This window comes from Diadema antillarum, unplaced genomic scaffold (assembly GCF_040938485.1).
Source record: "Diadema antillarum isolate AM-2024a unplaced genomic scaffold, OU_Dant_1.0 seq00001559_RagTag, whole genome shotgun sequence".
NCBI lineage: Eukaryota > Metazoa > Echinodermata > Echinoidea > Diadematoida > Diadematidae > Diadema > Diadema antillarum.
This window is the reverse complement of record NW_027272285.1, coordinates 173474-198736: the sequence shown is the minus strand read 5'-3', so window position 1 is coordinate 198736 and position 25263 is coordinate 173474. Positions and strand designations below refer to the sequence as shown.

The window sequence follows — 25263 nt, the reverse complement described above, 5'->3', positions numbered from 1 at the left end:
TCAAAGTGCATCTGCCACTTTTGTATCAGACTCTGTGTCCTTTTATTTTAAATGTTGTATCTACTTGATATTCTTGGGAAGCAAATATGTACACAAAACTGAAGACATGCATACTTCTTGCATTTTGACAATAGAAGTGGGCAGGGAAAGGATATACACTATGTAGATTCAAACTCATCAAATAGAGTGTATGTCTGGAGAATAATCATTTCTGTATCGGCTAATTCTATGGAGCTGGGTTAAATCAATAACATTCTCTTTTCATCATCTAGTTATTGTTTTTTTAAATCTCTTATATTTGTGTATTGTAAATCTTCATAGTGTGATTCATGCCATATCTCTCTGCTACAATCTGTAAGTACTCATATTTTGTGCTTAGAAATGCAATACAGTAACAAACTATATTTTGTAACAAATGAGGGAAACAAATCGCAAGAGAATATGAATTTTACATCACATAGAAAGAGATATACGGGAATGTTTCAGTGCCATCAATATCACAATGTTCCTTACAGCTGGTAATACAGAACCCTTCAATATGAAGCAGGCAAATGGTTTTTGATTTACGGTCACATTAGGGAGGGGTTGAGGGTTGAGGGCCCCCAAAGTCCTCTTCTGTTTTTATCGCTGTTGAGTGATTGAACATTTCTCAAGAATAATGCTTACGAAAACATACGCGCGAGACCTCCGTAGTTCCCCATGAATCAATTACATGCGGATAGATGGCAAAATACAGAACCCTGGCCAAAAAACTAAACGTGGATGACAGGACATTATTCCGTTGACATTATGAAAATATACAAACACAGCACCTCCCATCTGGCAGCAATTAATAATACATCGTTTGTTTTTTCTCCTTTGTACAATATTCTCCCCCACCCCATGTGATCATATCACAAGAGGGTTATAAATTGTGTTTAATAAGGGATGCATCACCCAAAGAGCTTCTGAAGGGGGTGGAGAGGGGGGGGGGGAAATTTGATTAATAAATTATACAGGAAATCGGTTTCTCTTTTACCATCCTTTGAGATGAATTGGTTCCCATATACACTGAATGATATAAGAGAGAGAGATGGAAAGAGAGGAGGGAGAGAGAGACCTTTGTGCCTGGCCAGGTGTTGTGAACATTATTTGCTGGGGCCAACTCGGTCATTTATTGCACTAACACGAAAATGCAGAGTATTAGCCACGCAACTTTCCCCGGGGCATAGAAATACATTATGAATAAATGGCTTTTACAGGGACTAAATGGAACCTACATGTATTTGGCATTGGGGGGGGGGGGGGAGTATACAAACTCTCATATATATAGTTGGCTCTCTTAACAAAACAAACTGAAAATATGCTCATACCTACTAAAATCACAATGTACCGGATAAAATGACAGCTAAAATTGCCAAAGTTTCAAAATGGTCAAAGTAATGTCAAATCCAGCTTTAAAAAGATCTCATCTCAAACGGTTGATAGCCTCAACAACAAGTTTAGCTACTGAAAAGAAAGAAGTGAAGAGCAGAATGACTTCTTGCAAGAAATTGTACAGTATGGATGGACCAATCAATTTGTGTACAAGCTAATATGGTGGGTGTGTTTTACAACTTACAATCTTCATACAATTAAAGTATAATTTACTAATATTAACTAATGGTGAAAAACACTACCAACAGGTACAAAACCCCAGTTTTAGTTCACTTTTGCGGGTTGCTTCAGGTTTGACCTTTCTTTGACCATTACTGAGCTGACATGCCATGTCCTATCTCCCTTTTATTTGCCCAAAGAAGCATATTACTTGCCAGGGGCCACCAATCGAATGCATATAGCGGCCTAACCTTTTACTCCATGGAGCACACAAAGTACTGAAGGAAGAATCATCTCACTCCCAGCAAAGGAGCTTCCAAAACTCCTCGCTCCTAGAAACTAGCCGCCCGGTGCGTGTAGCACAGATACACGGGGACCCAAGGTGGGAGGTCATTACAGGTCCTCCTGAAAGTAGGTCAATAACCAATCAAGATGGTGATGAAAAGAAGAGGCTGAAGCCTATTGTGCCTGTCCTCTGAGGTAACCAGATCGTACTGCTTGCATCACAGCGAGGTAAAAGAGAGAGATACGATGTGTAGAAAGATAGAGAGAGATAGAATGAGATGCAATGTCTAGAAAGAAAAAGAGAGATAGAGCTAGGGAGGGAGGAAGCACTGGAGGTACAGTAGTTATCTGTGATAAAGCTTGTGATATTTGAAGAGCAGCACCGTATACCACTTTGGATGAGCAATTTGTTTGTGTTGAACGTGTGGAAAGAAGGGGTGGACTCTTTCACATCATTCTTTCTGTTTCTGAACCAGAAGTGTTTTCCATTTTTTATGGATGCAAATGCGACACACTTTAAAGAAAATGTAGCACTCATTTGTGATATCAGTGTAGACAAAGATATTCCTTGTCATTTTAACGCACCAGTCCTCTTATTATTATCTTTCTGCCATGTTTATTCTACGGAAAGTATTGACCAATACAATAGCATCTTGAAATGCTTGAAGTGTCCAAATGTTATCCCCTGAGCAGAAGGAAGAGTAATAAGAAGTGCCATATTCATGACCATGAATTGAATCCTGTTATGGTATTCATCTCACAAGACATCAATCAAACCTCACATGCATTTATGTCTGCATCTGCAATGCATTATGGGATTCCCAAGATGCATTGCAAAGCCCCCCCCCCCCACCAACAGTAATCATGCTACAAACACCTCTTCAACTTTCCATTAAACTTTAAAGTAGCTGGCTTTATAAACAGATACATCAATGGGTGGATGAATGGATGGATGGATAGGCAGATTGGCATGTACGGAGGGTAAAAGACTTCTCCAATCCTTGAAGTTTCACAGAGAAACCGACTGTTTGAAAAGTCAAAAAGCGGAACTTGGCCACCTGTGGCTGTACAGCATTGACATATGTTGGAAACCTGTTATACTATTTGCTTCACAGTCAGGAGATAATGCTAACTGGGGAAAAAATGAAATGCACAAGTTTTAAACTTACTGAAGACTAGGAGATGCTCTTTAGAAGTACACAAAAGGACCAAAACAAAAGTCTAAAAAATACTGAATATTTTAATTCAACTTTGTAATACACAGTGGTGACTAGACCTGACATTTTCCAGCAAAATTATTTGCTACATCAATAACATGTGCAAAGTCGTAGAGGTAGTTCTCAAATGAAAATAAAAAAGTAGTCTCGTAGTTCATGATCTTTCCGTATGCAAAAATTCAGCCAGAATGTGCAAAGCTAAATAGAAGACCAAAAAAAAAAAAAATGAAGGAGAGGGTGTACCTTTAAAACTGACTCCGCAAATTATCCGCAACTGATCTTCATCAAGATTTCTCAAAAGCTACCCTTACATATCCTCTGAGGGGAGGGTAGAACTTAATCACGCATTTGGTCCGGCACAAATTAAAAATGACTTGTTGACACGGCGAGGAATCCCGCTCCCATCGGCCAGTGGGCCCAGCGTTAACCGAACCCGACGTAAAATCCAATTTATCTAGATTGCAATCGACTCTTTGTGAAGAAGGCAAAATGAAGTGTGATGGGGAAGAAGGGGAGAGAAAGGAAAAGATAGAGGGGGGGGGGGGAGAGGAAGGACGACCCACATACATGACTCCTTTGCCTCAGATACTCTACACTGTATTGATACTGAAAATATTCCAATGCTATTGAGTATGAGGATGAATTGATTTTGATGACATACCGGGTGGTATTATTGACTTCATATGTTTCATCCATCTTTATCAAATTGACAGACAGGATCACTTTCTCGGATCTGTGATTCTTTTTTTTTTCCCATGTTAATGCACCTGTACGTTTTGATTCATCACAATAGGAACCACACATTGCTATGTTGTAGAATTGTGCTATGAATGCCCGATTACATCCTCACCTGACTTGTCTACTTTCCTTTGTCAATATTGACAATTCTCATCTACAAACAAATTGGACACATTTAGCATTATCATTATATATGTGCATTTACAAACATGCAACTACAATGCACATGTCAATATGTTCACACACAGATGATGAAGGCCTGTTCATACCTGTATTTTGTTGGTTTTATAAGCATGTTTTGGCTTGGTTTGTTGTCATCTATCATATTTGTTGTGTTCTGGCAGGAGCTATAAAGCGAGATTCCATGGACCATGAATGGTAGATAAGAGACACTGGTCCCTGTGTGCAATAACCTACAGCTGTCTTCCTCACCGGTTCTCCCTGGTCACTTCAACTGCTGATGCCTTCCAAGCACTACCAAGCACTACCAACAGGTAACCACAACCTTTCATTTCCTTTCTTGTTTAAAGTTCTACCAAAAAAAAGACAATACCTGAATTTATCTTCAACCCCCTCCCCCAAAAAAGAAAAATTGCCTCTTTTGCATTTGGTTGGTTTGCTGTACTATCTCTCTTTGCTACTTGCATAACTCTGATGTATGTTTCGATTGACATTTATCTGTTAGTATTCATAGATTTTTCAATTCCTACATCAAAAGAGTGTAAGTCTTGTTCCATGCAACTGGGACAGGTTACATCCAAATCTTTCTCTCGCCTGGCAATTTTTAGCAGTGGGATCGGGTATGTTTGTGCTGACAGGCTTTCAAGATCACAATGTTGACGGCTTCCAACACCCAAACAGGCACTCCGTGTGGTGATATCCCTGCAAGATCAACTCAGCACGAAGCACATCCCATCGTCCCTCCGTCCCCCATCACATCGTTAGGTGTTTCAATCCCAACAAACTCGCTGTCGACCCCAAACGCCGCATGAGATACACATAACACCGTCTCAGATCTCCCCCTGAAACAATCCTCACATCCCCTGCAGCCGGTTACCGTCTCACCACCCAAACAAACCCCTCCACAAGGGCGTGTGCTATCATCCCGGGAGGTAATCTCCCTTTCCGAGACGAGACACAAATTGCTAACAAAATAACCCATTTCGCAGCGCAACTTGTCATTTTTCCACCTCTGCTTCTCCTGCGTGGAGCGACTTGATTTATTTCCCATCGCCAGATTTATTTTGTTAAGTCTCACCAGCCTTTCTGATGGCATAAACACTGCTTCATCTTCGGGCCACGCCACAGCTTTTGCAAAAACTGTCTCCCATTACCAAACCAACATGTGATTTCTACATAAACACAAACCTCTTTGCCATGTTAAAAGGGCAAATCAGAGTACAATTTCCCGTATGATGGCATGCCTACCTCTTCATATCAACATACACCCAGCTCACTGAACTTTCTCGCTGCTGTTGCAATTAGTTTTGATGACTGATGAGACTTCTGTTCTGAAATCCAATTCACTTTCACTAACATGCAGTCATTATTTATTTCAGTTTTTATCCGGCAGCACTAGAAACCTGCTGGAAAAGTTGGAAAAATAGCACCTGCTTCTTCTGTGTAATTCAATACCTGGGACTAATACTTGGCGAGTGAGGCAAAAATTGCATTGCAAATCTTGATGTCTGTTAATGTGTTAATGTTGATATGTTTGATGGGAAATTCAAGCCCAAAGAGCAATTGGGAGTGATTTGAGGGCAATTTACATCAATATTCTTTTTTAACCTTTGTATTGTTTTGATACTGTTCTTATCTTGCTATCTTTTTTCTTTTCACATTGCTTGCATAACTGTAAATTTAATGAAATATCCAGTAGAAAGACATTTGTGCAGCAATAACAATGGCTATTCTTGTAATCTCAAGCACATTGACTGCTGCTTGTAATACCAGCCCAACAATGTACTTCCAACTATCCAAACTTTTAATATGGTATCATCCTCCCTTCCCCCCTCACCTTCCAAAAATCCCTTCCCCCTCCCCAACATTATACATCTCCCCTCTCACCCATCTCCCTCATGACTGGCAACACTATTTCCTAGTTATCGTTTCCCTTCCACCTATCATACCCCTCCCATCCCTTTACCCCCTCCCCCCTAGCCCCACCCATTACCCCTCTCCCTTGCCCTTCATGGATGACAAACTTCCAAATATCCCCTGCTCTACCCTCTGCAGCGGAGCTGCAGCCAACCCCAGTGCCGGTCATTCATCTCTGCCTATCCACTGTCATCATTCTGCTATTAAAGCCTCCAAGTGACCATTCGAAAAACAAAATACCAGCGGCAAGGCAGCGGCTGCAACAATGATGGTAGAGTGCGTGGGGGATCTTGCTGGATATCAGCTAGGCCTTGGCTTCCAGTGACAGCATAGCAGCAGACCTACTACCGGCCACTCCTTCTTCCCCTCCTACCGGCTCCAAATCTCACCCATACATCAGCGACTGGAAGATCCGCTGACAGGGTAAGCAAACCCCCAGCCTACATCTTTCTTGTTGTTGTCGTCTTTTCCAATGTGTCTTCTCTGTCTTAGCATCTCCCGATTCGTGCAAAAACCCAGAGTCTTTAAAGCCATTTTGTCTGATGATTTGGACTAGAGGCTATCTGTCGTCCCATTTCTTCTGATCTGCCCTTTTGTCATCACTCGCCCCTCCCTAGGCTCCGACCTAGTTATGTGCGAGAATAATTGGCTTTATCAGGGACTGATGATGCTACGACTGAGGCAAAGTTCTATCGAAAGAGAGGCATCCCCATGTACTTTAACCCTGCATGTTCCAAGAAAAGCACGGAGGTTAACATTTTCCCGGTGATAAGTCAAATTTGGAGGCCATAAGCAACGAAGGGGTTGGTGAGCAGTAAGATGATCACTCCCTATTTGTCCAGCATAAAACTAGAGAGGAAAATATCCCACTAATGGCCACATATCATATGCATGATGAAATCTGCAAAATACAACAGGCATTAAAACCACTGTAAGGCATATTTCTAAACACACAATGTACCATGGGAGTAGAGCACTGTGTATGGTGGTCTAATTAGAATGATCATGGCAGATAAAAGGTTAACCTGAGAATTAGCATTCAAGCCTCATTTTTGGGCATACAAGAGAAGTCTAGAAAAAACGCTGTTTACTTTAATAGCGTGAAGGGCTACAGAAACAAATGTATCCATGTGTGCCCATTTATCAACGTTCGCCATCAATTTGACAATTTCCATGCGCCGCCGTGACAACTGCCCTGAGGAATGCAGAGTATTTTGTTGTCAACAACCCTCTCTATCAAATCCCTGTAACACACTCCCTGTCAAATGCCTCCTCATCCAAAACAATCAATCCAACAAAACGAGATCTCGACTAGCTACAAATCTCTGGAGTCAGGGCAAAAAAAGAGAAACACTAGAAGAAATTGCATCAAGAATGAGAGCTGCTACACCTACAGAGAGAAAGGACAACACAAGATATTCGAAGCACTTACAAATATGAAAAGATCATTTTTCTCTCCTGCCCGGCAAACGAGACGTGCTCAGTTTGCATCACGCAGATATTACATGTCGTGCATGGACACTCAAGAGCATTCATCCCCACCGGACGAAAACTTGTGGGTGGAAAGGGGAATGCGATACAGCTGTATCATTCACACGGAAAATTTCATACGAGGACAACTGATTCGGTGTACTTATTGGGACCGGTTTATCACTCCAGAGGAGTTGGAATGTACCTAGGCTGGGCAAGAACATTTTGCAAAGAACTAATCCTCCCATTTGTTAAGGCAAACATTCACTAATTCAGCAGATGGAATAATAGCCATTAGTCTTGATTTTAAAATCTCACAATCAAAGGATTTTTAAAGACCAGACTGAGTGGAATAATACCCCTTTAACATTATGCATCCCCCAATCATATGCATAATAATGTGAACAATTCTATAAAAAATTGTGTTCGTCCGCATCATTTTGGAACTTACAGTATGTTCACAAACTCCAAGCCTGGTTTGTGACGTGGAAACATGAATTAAGCAGACAATAGCAGCATTGAAACAATGCAGATTACTCTGGTCCTGCCCCCATTTTACAACCAAATAATGTGGATATTATCCAAACAACTGAATTCATGAAAAGGGTAAAGATATAACAGGGTTCATAATCAAATACATTGTAGGCAAGAGTATAATGGAAAATCTTCAGTTCCATGAAGGGGTGACCTGTCATGTCATGATAATGTTTTATAATCCCAGGCACGCTTCACACTTCTGAGTTACGATTTGATATTATCAATCTGCAGTCCCAGTTCGCTGAAGTAACAAATGGCCTCCATTGATGTAAGTTATATCTCAGACTACCCACTGCAAATGTGTGAAATCAACACTTCTGAGAAATGTTCTTTTCACAAACCTTAAATATTTGAGTGCACACTGTTCTCAATACTTTTCTCCCAGAGCGCTCCCGGAAAAAAAACAAAAACACAACAACAACAACACCATTCCTTCTTTCACAGCTAAAACTGGCTCACGCACACACACACGCAAGTACACACACGCACGTACACACACACACACACACACACACACACACACATACATACAACTCTTGATTGACGACACCAGGCCCTACTCCATTTACAAAGTGGACGTGTTGTGTCGCATGAATAGCCGCATTGATAAGGAGCCTGGGAAGAATGAGAGGGGCCGCCGGGCTAACGAACATACAACATGATACCAGTGTGTAAATCAGAACGGCTTGTTGCATTTTTCATTCCCTCCTCATTTTTCTCAGTTTCCATCCAAGCCCAGACCACCCCTCTCCCCATCCCCCCCCCCCCCCCCACCCCATTTAATAGAGCAGACATCTGTTTTGTTTTGCTGGAAGAACAAGCTCATCACCATGTACTGGGATGGGATAAGATGCTGAAAGAAATAGGTACTCTCAATTCACCTTCACTACAAAAACCTTACTCCCGATGTGTTCTTTTCCACATATCTGACAAAAAAAACAACAACAACAACAAACACTTTATTCTTTCTGGATGTTGTGACATATTTAATATATATATATATATATATATATATAATTATAAGATGGAAAGAAAAACAAAATGTGCTACGCTCAAACCACATGAGATACTAAGATGACAACAATACTCTGCATTATTTCTCACCCAGCAAAATGCATGCCTTTTAAACCTTGAAGTCTAATTAAAGGAAACGAATGGACAAAAAAATATGAATGATTGAAAAAATTTGAATCCTCACTCATATAGAACACATCGGTATCACAACATGAATTCGTGACACCATTTTGACTTTCAACCTTTTGACAAATGCCAAGCTACGTTTGTAAATGTCTACAGCAGAACGTGTTACTAAAGACACATTCAGCACACATTCCTGTGCCAATTCAAAAACTCAGGGTCAATTCAAAACAGTTACCCCCCCCCCCCCAAAAAAAAAAAAAAATAATAATAATAATTCATCAACAGAATAGATTTGAGACTTGAATGTCTCATGGATAGCAATGTCGAATTATGCAATATGTACATGGCCAATTTGAAGAATTTTTTTTTATATGGTCACTGCTTGACGCTATATTACCTTTAATACTGGTGTAAATGCCAAGACATCAATCAAAGCTCCACCTCACATACACAGGCACACACAGAGTAGCGACATTTTACAGCCTATCCATCCACACACAAACTGACACACAAACTAACACACACACACACACACACACACACACACACACACACACAGGCCCAGACTCCCTGATGTGAAATTAATATCCTCAAATTAATCACATCGGGAATGGCAGGCATTTGAGAGTGATGTAATAAATTCTGATTCGGGCGAATTCGAACGGGGGAGGCATTAGTCTCACAGCTGCGTGGTGTCCCTGGTAAACGCATGATAGGGACCCTACCAAGAGAGTACTTGATGTCCCTTGTTTCACTAGCTAATACTCATTCCAACTTCGACTTTTAACCTAATGCCAATCTCTGTTAATGTCCTCCCAGGTTCCCCCCTCCCCCCCCCCCAAAAAAAAAAAAAAAAACAACAACAACAACAACAACAACAACACACACACAAAAAAAAAAACTTTTCCACTGCCTTGGGACATTCCCTTTTTGTTTCAGCTAGTAATCTGAGATATGATACGTGGGTCACTGTGTCGCTAAAAAAAAAAAAAGGAAGAAAAGCCGAATCTCATTCAGTCTGAGTCAACAGTTCATCAGTTCTGACACATTTTCGGCCGCAGAAATCTAAGCAATTTATTGGCCTACGACTGATGGGAGGGCTCTATTCTCAGTGCTCCAGAGGTGGGAAATTCCCTAAAATGGAGCGTGACACGCTCGAGTTCAAGCGAGCGCAAAGATGGATTCATTCTGGGTCATCCCGTCTTGGCATTTCTCTCACCTTCTTCTCCAGGCTCTGTGTTCGTTTGTTTGTTGTTTGTTTGTTTGTTTGTTTGTTTGTTTGTTTGTTTGTTTGTTTGTTTGTTTGTTTGTTTGTTTGTTTGTTTGTTTGTTTGTTTGTTTGTTTGTTTGTATGTTTGTTTGTTTGGTTTGGGGTTGCTTTTTTTTTTGGGGGGGGGGGAAGGGGGTAGAATCCTGACTCCATGAACCAACAGCATGGGACGGTAAGGACTAATGTCAAGGTCAGAATACCCCCCATCAGAAGATCTCCTCACATTGGGGATATTTTGTCTCGCTGTTGTTTCTCGGTCTGTCCAGACAATTAGACAATTCAGGAAGATGTACATTGGAGATCAGCAAGCCTACGTACAGTCACATAAGGGGAATAATTGCCCAGGTCAAAAGTCTTTTCAAGTCCTCTTCTCTTTACATTCTATTGATTTTAACCCCTCATAAGTCATATTTTCTCTAAGTCGAAGCTATTTCTACAGTCCAAATAGATTCGACTTAGGCAAGGTTGACTTTATATTTCTTCAACACTGACTACCCACTTTCGGTTATGCTGACATGAATCTGGAAGCAACAAGCCCAAATCACACCGGCACTGCTATCCCACTAGAAGTTAGCACATTTAGATAAGCATTACATATAGTTGAGGAATACTCTTAAAAATCCACAAATTTACATAACAAATTATCTGTGAGGAGAATAAATTTCCAAAACGGGAGCTGTCTGAGAGAGATTAAGAGATCAAGAGATATGATACAATCAACTACTAATATGTCTTTCAATACCCAAATACATGTTACAGAGCCGTCGTGAATATGGATCGATTCTGTGCTTTCAACAACAGATACTACATATATGATAGACAAACATCGGGTCCTTTTGTCTACTGGTAGTGAAAAGTGAATCCACACTTATCAGAGTTAATATTTCACTAATTCCACCCTCCGTGTCATTTGATCACTGACGACTTATCCAGGTGCACAGCGATTTATCAGCGCATCTCTCTCTGCCGCGTTCTCTCCGTCCTACCGGGCTGCGCACCAACGGATGACGGGGCGGCCGGGAGATAAGATGGAGGGAGGGGATCGATAACTCCGCGTCTCATCACAGGAGGTTGATGGCAGAGGAGATCATCTCTGACTGGACTTCCCTCCTTGCAGTCACACATCATTACAACATCCTCCCCTCCCCCCCCCCCCTTCCTCCTCCCATGCCAGCATCTCTACTTGCTGCAGCATATTAACCTCATCGTGAGGTCACCGTGGCAACGTTCATCTGCATCATGGGGGCTTCTGGGCCCCGTCTCAGCGGCCCACCAAGATGGTAAGTCTCCACTGCGAGTAGATCAGATCAGATCAGCTCAAATTGGCAGCTTCTGTACATAACTTCACTCCCCGACCCCAAGAGTCTCGGCTAACAGCACATGCAATACAGCTGATGAATCTTGATTCCTTTGTTTGAAATCATACTACTGAGTATCCCATATTGCACTCGTAATTAAATCAAATACACCTCCTAATCCTGGCTTGTGGCACGCACTTCCTTAAATCAAGCACCCATTGTACATCATTCCTTATCCACACATCTTGCTGCGCTGGCGATATTTTCATCAAACATTCATCAAAGATTCCGGGGATGATGTCAGGGCCCCCAAACCATCGAGTGTTGCCATCTATTGTGTCACGTTTCAATGTTCAAGGAATTAGCCACATAAATATGATCAATATTGTGCTTATTATAAACTGCAACTAATTTGCACAGAGGCACTTAACAATTTTGTGAGGACTTCTGTCCTTTAAATGATATTAAAAAGACAAAGCAAGAGGCAAAAATACTTGGTCTTTTGATGTAGCACATTCCATTCTTGTTTGTTTTGTTTTTTTTCTTTATTTTGCTGAAATGCTGATACAGCAAAGACAAAAACTGCTTAGGTTTGTCAAATTTTTCTACACTACGCAATGCCATAAGTTTCATTCTACATTCCTCTCATTTCCCCCCAAAAAATCCGTGCCTATTTTTCCCCTCACAGAAATACGATTCTGAATTCCATTTCAGTCTAAGAAAGAAGGTAGATATATCCCCGTCGTCCATTTCTGTATGGTACGGATGAATCATTTGTCCCCAGGACGAGATTATTTGGGCTATCGAATCAACAGGCACTAAAAAATGAGACAGCCCCGCCCTGCACTAAAAGCCTTGTCAATCCCGCAAACTCCTGCTCCAAGTGACTGCATAAAGCACGCACCCAAACACACACACACACACAAAAAAAAAAAACATACATACACAGTGCAAACATATGCGCATATGCACTTACACACATACAGACATACACACACACACACACACACACACACACACTTAGCAAGAAATCTAGGCAAACCCATTTCTCTTTTCATGCCCAATTCCAGCAATGTTCCTCTCTCCCTCTCCCTCTCTCTCCTTTTCACATTTTAGTATACACTTCTTTCTGTTTTCTCGCTAATACCGGTAGTCTCCCACAAGCAAGCTGACGGGAGAAATTTCTAGTCAGGAAGAGGAAGGCAGGTGCTTTCCGATGGCTGACGAAATATTCAGATTAAACACACAAAACAACACGGAGAAGGAATATTATAAAAAAAAAACAAAAAAACACCATACACACACACACACACACACACACACACAAACACACACACACACGCACACACACACAAAAAAACCAACCCTCTTACCCGGCTGCCTGGATGGGTCCATTGATTGCATCATGGCTTGTGAATTGGGTGCTCCTACTGGGGGCTGTAAAAGGGGGGGGGGGAGGGAGTAAGGGGGGGGGGGGCGAGAGAGAGAAATGGAGAGATGATGTTAGAAGTAACAATGAAATATACATACATACAGGCATGAACAACATTTTCAGGTACATCGTGTTTCACCTGCCTGAACAGATTAATCACTCTACATAGATGAATATGTATTACGTCCCCACGGCAAAACACACTGTATGTACACGTGTACACACACACACACACAAGCAACATGCACGTTTGTCTGTACAATTTAATAATCTTTCACTGCACGATGATCCAGCATTTTGGTATATTCACTACAAGGCGTTAACAGTTTGCGTAACGGACCGTAATGTATAAAGCACTCCCTTGTGCCCCTACATTCACATTGTGGGAAAAGCAATGTCACAACGCAAGTGGATGCATTTCAGTTGATTTACCGTAAAACCATAAATTTTTGCATGTATTTTAGTTTTGCGCATTACGTGAGATCCAAAATTCGCGAAATCGAAATGCACGCGAAAGTTCTTGTCTGCACTATATGCATTGAATGCCAGTGACAATTCATGAAAATTTCATGCTGCTAAAAAAAGCCACCAGCTGTTATTAGCAAAAAAAAAAACATTTCGTGAAATTTCTTGCTTTACAATAGTCAGTCTCGATTACCTCTTGGTAAACTGCACTTCCAATTTACTACCCATCGTGCAATCGCATACATAACTACTCAAACTCTTCATTCAAAAGTCTGCTGCTCAATTTCACTGCAGACGAGTTTATACCAGATATATCTAATGTTTCATTAAATGCAATATACCTGAAATTACCTGAAAAAAAAAAATCTAAAAGTAAGCTTTGGAGATATGTACCTCGAAAGTTGCACTGTAGTGCACTCAATACGAAACATGACCAAAAATGCAAATAAGTATGATACAAAAAGAAAAGCAAGGCATCAACGGTTGTATTTGTACCAACACACCTCAAGGCTAAAACATCTAGTGAAATTTCTTGTACAAAAATCTCAACCGTTATAACTCAACACAGGTCCAAATTTGTTCCATTTGTCTGAAAACTCCTGATAAATGTGAGTGAACCAAGACTAAACCTGACCTTCTGTATACTTTATAACATTTAATACAAACTCACATGCAGGTTGCACAGAATTTTCCACTCTCTTTTTTTTTTTCGTAACACACAAGAGGCATTATGGCCATCCTGTTGAACATGTTGCATGGAAGGGAGAAATAGACTGTATGTTTTACATGAATTAACTCCCACAATTTCGACAAATCTAATATCAGGCTGATCCACAAAGGCAGTTCGTTAGCGGAGAGCCATTTCAGCCCCGCATCCAGCATCTAATATCTGGTATCCCCCATCTCTCCTATCATCTACACCCTACATATTTTGCTTATGCTTTTTTGTGAGTGTTTTTTTCTTTCTTTTTTTCTTTCTTTTTGCCATATGAATTGTTGGGGGAAATATGTTGGCATGATAATGCTTGATGGCCCCAAACTCTTTTGATGGCTTTGCTTTAATAGCTTGGGTAATTTACCCATCTCCAGCCCTTCTATATTATGTCTGTCCATAATTTGGAACCACGAAAAGGCACTTAGCAGTCAGCTCTCCCATTACTACTAATGGTGCATACTCCGAAGGGCCTAATCTACTTTCCACATAAGAAGCTCATATATTTCACTTGAAATCCTTTAAATAGCTCTCTCCAGCTCACTGTAAGTTTCAACAAACATATGTATGGTGCACAGGCTTTTTTTTTTTTTTTTTGCAACAAGAAAAGCCCACAAGAAAAACAACTTTTGTCTTACGATAACTACCCATCTTCCACAGTAATTGATCAAAGCTGTAATTGTCTGTTTTTTTTTCTCTCTTCTTTTTTTGCTTGATACAAAGAAAAAAAAAAGTAGCAAACGAAACTTTGTGCATTGGAATACCTGAATAAATCAATTGGCATATTCTCTACATAGCCCGCTCTCTACAAATACCTTGAGCTCTATAGTGATCAGTTGAAACACTTAAACCTTTTGACAAAAAAGGTTGGTTATGGCAAATGGCCTTGAAAATGTATTCTAGGTTTGTTTGTCTTTTTCTAATATCTTTCAAAACATTCTAGTTGCACAACGGAGGAAACTTTTTGGCTCGAGACTGGCAAAGCAAGATTGCAATCAAATCAATATATGATTCGCTTTCAATTGCTGTGAGGTGCTCCATGCTGGCTTGAAGCCCCCCCCCCCCCCCCCCCAATCCCTGGCTTATACCAAACCTCCAGACCCTAGAGAAATGATTGGCTGATGAGAGTCATCTCCTAATAGTGCACTCTGCATGGTGTATACACTGCTGTCAAAGCATCCTGGAAGACACTTGTTGTACAAGAGTACGTTGTAAACGAAGTTTCATCTCAGCTCCCCCCCCCCCCAAAAAAAGAGAAAGATTGTGGGGATGGGCTCCCTCAGCAGAAAACCTCACCCCTCCCATTCACTAACCCTTGCAGGACCTCCATCCTCAAATCCCATTGACATTGTGTATAGATATGCTGCTCTTGAGAGTGACAGAGCAAGTGGTCACGTGATCAGTTGCAGGTGAATTGCAAGCGACACTCATCCCCCACGTGACTTTATGTCAACTCAAACTTTTTGCTACAATAGAAACTCTCCTCCTTCCCTTATACCCTAACTTGCAAAAGTGGCATACCGACATTATATACCGTACGCATTTTTGGGTAACTCTTAGAGTTAAAGTCTGCTATCCAAATGACTATATCTGTGTAAATATATATGCTCATTTATATGTTTGTAAGTGTTTCTGTCTGTGTTGATCTCATTCTTTTCTCTATATATTCATATAGCTGTCTAATATATCTAACTATCCATATATCTGTCCATCGATATATCTATTTATCCATATATCTCTCCATCGAATAATGTACATATTCATGTCAAGATAAATCTTTATTGCATATTGGGTTCTGAAAAAAAAAAAAAAAAGTTTAAGATCCACCTTCTCAAAACACTTTCTGTGACTTTGAAAATGTGAAGAAAGGGTGATGATTCATCTCTTCCCTAAAAGGGCTAACAATATCTCTCCTAAAGAGCAACTCACTTTTCTTCTCTGAAGCCTTAATGATGTACCACAAAAGAGAGTACACACACAGACACGCACACACACACACACACACACACACACACACACACACACACACACAAACATATCAAAAGAAAAAAAAATGCAGACACCAAAAGGGAGCTACAACAGCTCAAAGGCTCAAAAGCTGCAAAGCTACACTAATGATTGATGCTGAATGGATACACTGTGAAATGGAACCTCCTTTATCATGTCCGGACAAATAGGAAAACGGGCCATTCAAATATCCTGCCACAGTCTGCCGGGATGCAAAAAAAAAAAAAAAAAAACAAGAAAGAAAAGAAGAAGAAAAAAAAGAAATGTGCCGGTAATCGACGGTCATGCATCTCCAGCATGATTATCTCCTAAAATGCACTGCCTTGAATACGAGTTTCTCAATCCCGTCGTCTTAAAGTTTTCACTCCCAGAGACGAGAATATGGGGGAAGGGGGGAGGGAGGGGGGCTTGGCCAAAATTGGAACGATTCCCCAAGGTGCTGGTGAAATGCACTACTGACAGAGCAGCTCACTGATCGATCTTTGCCAAGGTAATAAGAGGATGCATTATTCAAAAGCTTTATGATTTAAAGATAACCAAGGGAAAGAGGAGAAAAAAGAGGAGAAAATAAATCAAATCAAATCAAAATAAAAGTCCCTTTACTGGCAAAGCAGACAAAATACCACTCCATTTGGCAAAACAATTGCCTAACTATTGGGATGACTGCATGCACTTCTCTTCATACATAATATGTTTATTTGCAACAACCTGAGTTACTGTGTAAGCTGTTGTTTTCGTGAAGGTTTCATTTTCACAAATTTTGCAAATTACTGTTGAACCGCAAATTTAAGAACACACGAAAATGTCAAGGATAATATTTCACTTATGCTAGCCTCGGTGTCAATTTGGAAAACAACATCTCACGAAAATGTCTGTGAACTCCCCATTTGCAAAAAATATATATATATCTATATCTGTATTTCAGCGACAGTAACAGCTTACAGTATGCCAGGTTTGCACATGTTGCTGTATGAAGCTCTAGCTAGAAGCTAACCCATACACTGCACTCTCCTTCAATTCTAGGACAATCATCTCTGCATGTTCTAATACTCTAAAATCATCAGTCAAAGATTTCTTTGTGTGTGTGTGTGAAAGAAAACCAAATGGCATTGAGCACAATGTGCAGATGTGATAATTTCAAACTGCTCAGCCTATTTTTATTCATAATATACTTATCTAAAACACTTTCTTTTTGTTCGATATTAATCGAGTAATAATTTAGCAATTTTCATTTAGCCTGATGCTCCTTGCAAAATGATGAAACTCGAGTGCTTTAGAGCAAGCAGGCAAATCTAAAGGGAGTAGAAGTTACAGTGTAAGCTCCAAAATGGGAATTAGCAGCATAACAACAGCGTTGTCACCAAAATGTCTTGAGTACAATAATAAACATGCAATAATATGCTAGGAATGTTGGAAAAGTCTCAATTTTTCTTTCTTTTTTGATCAGTTTTACTGGAAATCAGTTATTGGGGCAGATCTCATAATAATATACTTATATATTTGTGCGGTACAGAATGCTAAATATACAAGACCCAGGAAGGACAGACTGAGGATTGGAAGGGAAAGGGGGGAGGGGTGGGGTTGGAGATCGCAATGGAACTTGAAACGTGTGCCTCATTTTCTTCCATCAATAATGGTTAGCTTAATCAAATAACTCCCCACTTCAATTATTTGCCGGTTCTGATTGATTGCAATCTCAAGCAAATTCGATCCGCAGCAATGGGGTTAGATTTACTTTTCCCCTCCGCGCACGGTATTCCCCCCCTTTTGTCCTGCTCTCTCCTCTTTGCGAGAGGTATCCGTTTCCAGCACGAGTCTACTCATTATTCTAACCTGCTCCCCTTAACGGTGACTCCGTATCCTTCATCCAGCCCATGGATCGCTAATGCCCAAGTACTAACTGTTTTCATCATTTGTTCCTTTTTTTTCTTTGAGTGGTTACCACGGTGATGCATCCTTCCAGCCTCTTATTGCAGTTTCTCTTCGTTTCATTTTCTCAGAAGTTTATGCTTCCATAGTATTTACTTAAACAATGTGTGGTGCTGATGCCAAGATGGCTTAACATTTCTGTTTCCATATACTGCAAATACAAATCACAATATATGATTATGCACTGTACACTCAATCAAATTTCTTTAATAGCATGTATTATTCATCAACTAAGAGCTGTCCAGGATGTGCAGATTTTCAGAGGAATTTGCAGATAAGAAGATTTAGTTCATACCTGGAATTGCTGAAAATTTTGAAATTCTTTCCTAGATAGATGATTTATTTGTGACTGAATTCATTCATTCACTCGTTCATCTATGCATTTTGTTCATTTATCCACTGTTTCAAACAGGCTTTACGGGACCAGAGAGTCACCTCAGACGATACATTTCCTCAGCATCTGTCACTATCCAGGAGTACACGGCTCGAACGGGAAAACGTGTAGGTATCAATCACGACTCGGCCGGAGAATGTCTCTGCCATGTTTTGAAGGAATGAGGCCGGTACTGCCTTTGGTTTTTTTTTCTTTTCCTTTCTTCGTAGCCTCTACCGAGGCTTGCCCAATGCAACTCACCTCTCTGACAGTTTAATTTGTCTGCCCGACCATCGCCTAGCACCAGCTCACATGATCAATGTTGCCTGTCTCACTGAAATTGGTTTCAGTCACGGACCCTAATATTGCATATTAGCAGCCGGTCACATGATCAACCCCCGTAATCGGAGAGGAAAGTTTATACGCCTCTTCGGTGCCGACCATTACCGGATATGAGCAGAGCTCAAAAGCATGTTCTTCTCATATGACCTTTGGTTGATATCACTCTAAAATACAACTAAGATGTGTCCACTGCCCATCTTCACTTTCACTTATCTTTGGAAATGACTCGGTCACTAATAGAATTTTTCTCAGCCCACAATGTTTGATGGGTTATCAAATTCCCCCTTTTCAATCTGATCTCATTCCATACTGAAGTAATGATTGTGGTGCTCGGAGTCAAACTGGATCATCATCATCATCATCATCATCATAACGAAACACTCCAGAGTTCTATCTAGACACAGGTCACTCTGTGCAGTACTTAGTCAGTCACAGCTTTTCAGGTTGCGTCATTGCAGCATAACTGTCATCCTAAAGCAAAAATTGCATTCATAATCACTGTAGAAATTGTTCAAAATTACATGATTCATCTCCCGGACAACAGAGACGTAAGTTATACAAAGTTCCTCCATTGTTTTCTGATCATTCGCTCATCTCCCACCTAGTTTCATATACCATAATGCCAAGAGGTATTTATCAATTACAGCAGCTTTCTTACAAGTTACTTACTGTATGCCCCATGTATTTTGAACATATAATATTTTGCTAATCAGTACTGAAAGACTATTCTGTGAGTATCTTTGTGAACACAAACCATAGTGGCAAAATTACAAAACTTTACAATGACCTCCATTTGCAGCTCTTGTCATTGCATTTATCTGTAAACAAGGCAGTGTATTTTGCCAGAAGTAAATTTCAAAACAGCAAGTCTCTAAACTCACAAAAAACAAGCCTGGCAAAATATATCATGGGGTGTATTGCAGCTCACTAGATTTGTATGTATCAATTTCACATTTCCCCCCCCCCCCCCTTCCATCATGAGGGGTTATTAGTTGTATGGTTTTGGGGGAATGCAGTTAAACATCTCACCACAGGAAGGGCACAATTTGAAATCCATACAGATGTGAAGCCCAGTAATGCACTCCTATAAACCTCTCCATTGTTTATATTTTTGAGCAACAGACAGGGATGGCATACGCCCTACCATGATTGACTGCAAGGCGTCCCTCACCGCTCCGCTCTAATTGCATTCACCGACTGCGAAGACGAGGAGTGCGGGAGGTGCTACAAGGCTCCGGACGGATGGAGGGGGTGGCCTCTGCGCCTCCTCCTCCCATGCCATCATCCACTCTGGTTGTTTGTGTGTTTCTGGACGCTGCCCTCCCACGCTCCACCTTAAAGAAGCCATTCTTGAGGGTAATAGCCCCAATGTGCATGTCATCCACTCCCCTGGCGTTCCCCCAACTTTCTGTTATCATCCCGTGGCTATTTCGAGTTTAAATGTTGTAGCTTCATCATATTTCATGAAAACCACTTTGCAAATGACAGCAGCTGAGATGAAAAATCATTACAGATGGAAGGGGGGAGAAGGAGGAGAAACAAAAAAGAGCAAAGGGGTGCAGGCTACTGGTAAAATGTAAACAACAAAATAATAATAATGATAAAATAGAATAATTAAAGGACCTTTTTTTAAGTGGTATCAATGAACAGCTGGCATATGGTTGATCATCAGGAAATGGACCAAAAGATGTCACATTTCATCATCTGAATTATCACCCCTGAAAATCAACTCTTACAAATGTTCCTTTTCAATCACTTCTATCATCATGGGGAGGGGTATCCTTTACAGCAAACTGTTTCACTATCCCCTCAGAGTGACAACCAGAATAGACTCTTATCCTGTAATCATGCTGCATCATTCTACTGATAATAATGATAACCTTTGTTGTCTATCAGTTACCTTTACATATACATAACTCCCTTAAGTTATGACCATTTACAAACTAGGGCTGCACTGCATTAAAAGGTACCCATTCATGGAGGCAACCTTCTTCTTTGATAGGCAGGAGTGGATATTGGGAGATCGAAGCTCATGGTGGCTTAAGATGATGGTACACTGTACAATGGGGCTTGGTTATACAGTTGGATATAACAAAACCCTTTTTAATAGCAAAGTCATTTTTGCGGGTCCCCAACTCTTTGAATCTATTTGTTTTTGTACCCCGATATGATGACAAACCTGATATAACGAGGTACTTGTTACAGTTTGTAGGTACTTAAAATAATGAGGATCTCCAGTATGTGTCGTGTGAATGGGCAATTTGTGGTGCCCACGCAGTTTGTGTTACTCTTCAATGCAGCACAAAACAAAAAAAGAAACAAAAATGATTAAGGCACAATATGTTTGTTTAAAAGAGAATGAAGATGGCTTTGGTGTCACATGGGAAAAAGGCAGGATCCTCACTTTCATTTTCTGTTCTCACTCTCACACACAGAGGTACACCATATATTTTGGCTCGGACTTCAATCTCCACACAGAATTTTGGCTGCAACTCAAGAGGGCCTCCCCCGAGTAAGAGAAATACAGACTACCTCCTTTAGCTTAGCGTGAGTGACGTGGATGAAGCACACCAAAAAGGTCCAGTAATGACCTGAAGGTAAGAACAAACATTTACTGCCCTCCAGAGAACGCCATCTCTAAATTTCAGCAGTCTCCATCCCGTGATTCTAACCCCCCCCCCCCCCCAATCCTATCCCATCCCTTCCCTTTCCTCCAAAATGTCGATGTGGTGCTTGCCGGAGAACGGATCCGGCAATTACGCTTTACAACTACACTGTATCTTGATTGATAGATACAAGGAAGATTAGGCAGGGCAGGGGCACAATCATGAGCACTCATCTTCCGGGCGGAGTCCATCCTTATTACCCCTCTCCCCCTCCCCCCCCCCCCTTACTCCTTGCCCGCCAGCAATGACGGCAAGGATTGTGCATCCGTGCACCTGTTTGCCTGCCCGCATCCCTTCCCTTCACCTCCTACATTATGCATGCCTCCATATCCCACTGTTTTGATTATGTTGTCACATTGAGATGTCACCGGGTTGCCATGGCTCAGCGGATGCATGAATGCATTCTCGACACGCCAGATCTTCACCTCCCCCATCTCTCCCTCTCCCCCTCCCCTGCCACTCACCCATCAACTCCCAACCTAACCCTTTCCTGTCTCGTTCCATCCCCTTCTTGGTGCTCAGAAATCCCAAATTCAAGTCCACGCATAGGCACACTGCATATTTTTACAAATGGCAACAGTATGTTACAGTACTACGTCTTCAAGACCAAAATATGTCTACCCTCCATGGCATAATCCTCGGCCCATTGTCATTTCCCCTCTACCGTAATTGCGCTCATTCTCATTCCTCCTATTCTTCCCCCTATTTGAATGTAAATTGTTGCAGATGACATTTAAAAGAATGATGAATTTCTCCGCCTCCTCTACATCTTCTTCTTCTCTTTTTTTTCCCCTTAACCAACAATTTTAGGCACTTAAAGAGATCATGTGTAGTATTCTGCAGTAGTCTAATACTTTATAGTTGAAGGGCTCGGGGGAAATCCATAATTCTAGTGCCTAGATCTCGCCCTGCGATGCTCTTAGATCCACAACGAAAACGAAACAGAACAAAATCCTTCTACACATCTCCAATCAAAACCCGGCAAAATAGACTCAAAGAGATGGAGATCTAGGCATTTCAATCAGATTTACAATCCTCCATAATTCACCCTCTTCGAGATGGTAAGTACACTTACAAATAATGGCCATATGCTTCAATCAAATTCTATTCTTTTTTTATCATCCTGACCAACTCTCAAATCAATTTCCCATTACCCGCCTATCAAATCAGCTGCACCCATTTAATTCGTGCCAAATGCGGCTGCCCTATCCAAGATTTCTGTGGATCTATCGATCCTTCCCCGACTTACAAAAAAAACCCAAAGGATAGAAGGTCCACAATATTAAATTGCACAGAACTATGCATTGCTAGTATGTCAAGAACTTTTTGAGCATGAAGTGCATGTAGGAGCACTGCAATAGACTACTGTAATACCACGTTATTACTAAAACATAATAATTTCCCCTCCCATCTCCCCCATCTCTTTTCTATGTGCCCAATTCTTGCTATATCTCCTCTTCTCCCACCCCCCACCCCCTTTCCTTTCATCTTTTTCTCTCTCTGAATACATGTACGAAACATGTTATGATCCAAACTTCTGACGATTGATATAAATGATCCCCTAACAGCCGGCGAGTCCATCAGAATTTGGAGCCATTCTCTCTGACAACATGTTGATGTTGTCTGGCAGACAAAGTAGACGACCTACCCCGCTGTGACGGCAGCAGAGCACAATCAAATTGACCAAGGAAACAGATCTATGCATAATGACATCTTACATATCTCTGAAGCTTGAAATATATTCCTTGAAGTATTATTATGCCATACCAATTGAAATGGAGAATATGACAATTTTGATGAATATATATACAAACACGCCCAGATAAATATCAAAGAGGGTCTCTGAAGATAGGACAGAACAGGGATCACTGATAAGAATATTAAATTCACTGCACTCAAGAGTAAAATCTACCTGATTATCTAGTAGTGGGTCTTGTGAGAAGGGAGGACTAGTAAGGATCACTGATAAGACTCTTAGATTCACTGCGCTCGGTAGTAAAACCGCACTTATAATTTGGTATGATAAACATCTGAAGTATTATCCCCTCATATTTCTTCAAGTTGACCTCCAGTAGTTTCTCCGCTCACATTTTAATTCATCATTCTGTTAATTGCATGGATTCATTTTTACCATACATATCAAAGTACTTGCTTCCAGTCCATTTTCCAGTAATGCACCAGTATTTTAAGAGAGATAATCACTCCTGATGTCTCAGGGGAATTGCAAAAAGTTCCATGAATCTTAATTTGTATGGACGAGTATCAATGAAGCAAAATCAAATAAACCGTCTCCTTTCTAAATCCTAACCCAAATTGCCAAATGCATAAAGGAATATCAGAATCGATGTACAGTGTAGGTGTGTATTAAACATTATTAATCACAGAAACTAAGTTTAATGTAAAATTGTATTAATATTGCTGCTATTTTCCTTTACGGTATTACATACACAGCATGCTTTAATTCCATCATTTTGGGACTAAGACACAGAAAATCTGTGTCTTTTCTGGATTTGTATGTAAAGGCACGGCTAGGAATATTGAACATTTCTTGTTATATCTTGACACTTGACTCACGATATGAAATTTTGCATTCATTGTCTCATCAAATGTTACCTAATTCTAATTTACTTCTTTTCCTCCATTCTGTTTTACAACTTCCCAACACCTTTCCCATTCACTTGTAAGCTGATACAATCATTTAATACAGGTACTGTAGCGGAAGGGGAATAAAACCTGTAGCTGTTATTTCAAATCTAGTGTCATTCGCTCTGATTTGTTTAGGATTTGATTCATTTATATTCAAGCTCCTACCAAAGGAGAGCGAGAATAATATTGATGTCTGTACCTATTCGCAATAACATTGCCATCTTGACATAGATTTCATGTGAAAACAGTGCTTCTCTTGGGCACGATATGCAACGAGTTATGAAGTATAGGCAGATATTTTGGGCGAAGATTCTTCTGCACATCTACACTAACTAAGCACACATCTTGAGAAATAATAACATTGCTCTATTCAACATCAATAACCAATTTCATTTCCACCATGTGTGCACCTGACAAGGCGGCTGTATGATGAAATCATGTCCCCTGTTGTTGGTTCTCCCCCCCCCCCCCCATTGGTCTCTTTTTAATCATATCTGAAAAGGCGACTCATTCCAATCAAAATCTGCTGTCAGAAGCACTTTGGATATGCCACGGTTGTGATCAATATTGGAACGATGTGGTCCAATGTGCATACATGCACGGCTAAAGGAGGATAAAAAAGAAAAAAAAAAAAGCAGGGCCAATAACTTTCACTAGGCATCAGTCCTAAACATCTGTCACGCCACATTTGGCTCTCGTTCGTGATTAAACGTCTATTGACCATGTTCGTAATGTGAAGGCTGCTTGGCTTCATTTGATGAAATATCGCCCGTGAGGGGAAGACACACAGTCAACCTCAATTTTTCAATCTCTGCCCGAACGGAAGTCTGGACAGAAAAGATGCGTCAGTCACCGTCATAACCCCAAAATACTCAGGTATGATGCACCACAAATATTTGCTGGAAACTAAAAATTCTTTTTAATTTCCAAGAAATTTCTCTTATATTTTGCATTGTTTATAGGAGAGCATACCAGCTCATACTGCAAATCGAACTGCCACTCTGTTTAGCTCAGGATGTGACCACGTTCCTTGGAATTTTCTTCTTTAGATGGTAAGTTTTCGT

At 40.7% G+C, this 25263-nt stretch overlaps 1 protein-coding gene and 1 long non-coding RNA gene across 5 annotated transcripts in view; one reads left to right on the top strand and one right to left on the bottom strand.

Annotated features, from left to right (window-relative positions):
* Positions 1-25263, bottom strand: part of LOC139710754 (single-stranded DNA-binding protein 3-like) — a 176146-nt gene that overhangs the window by 50825 nt on the left and 100058 nt on the right. For all 4 annotated transcript variants that reach the window (XM_071622669.1, XM_071622670.1, XM_071622671.1 and 1 more), the window contains one exon: positions 13001-13064. In XM_071622669.1, the coding sequence (XP_071478770.1) occupies positions 13001-13064 (64 nt within the window). The remainder of the gene's footprint in view (positions 1-13000; positions 13065-25263) is intronic.
* On the top strand, positions 20016-25246 carry LOC139710753 (uncharacterized). Its single transcript, XR_011709476.1, has 3 exons — positions 20016-20243; positions 21323-21484; positions 25162-25246. It is a non-coding gene; the product is annotated as an uncharacterized lncRNA (long non-coding RNA).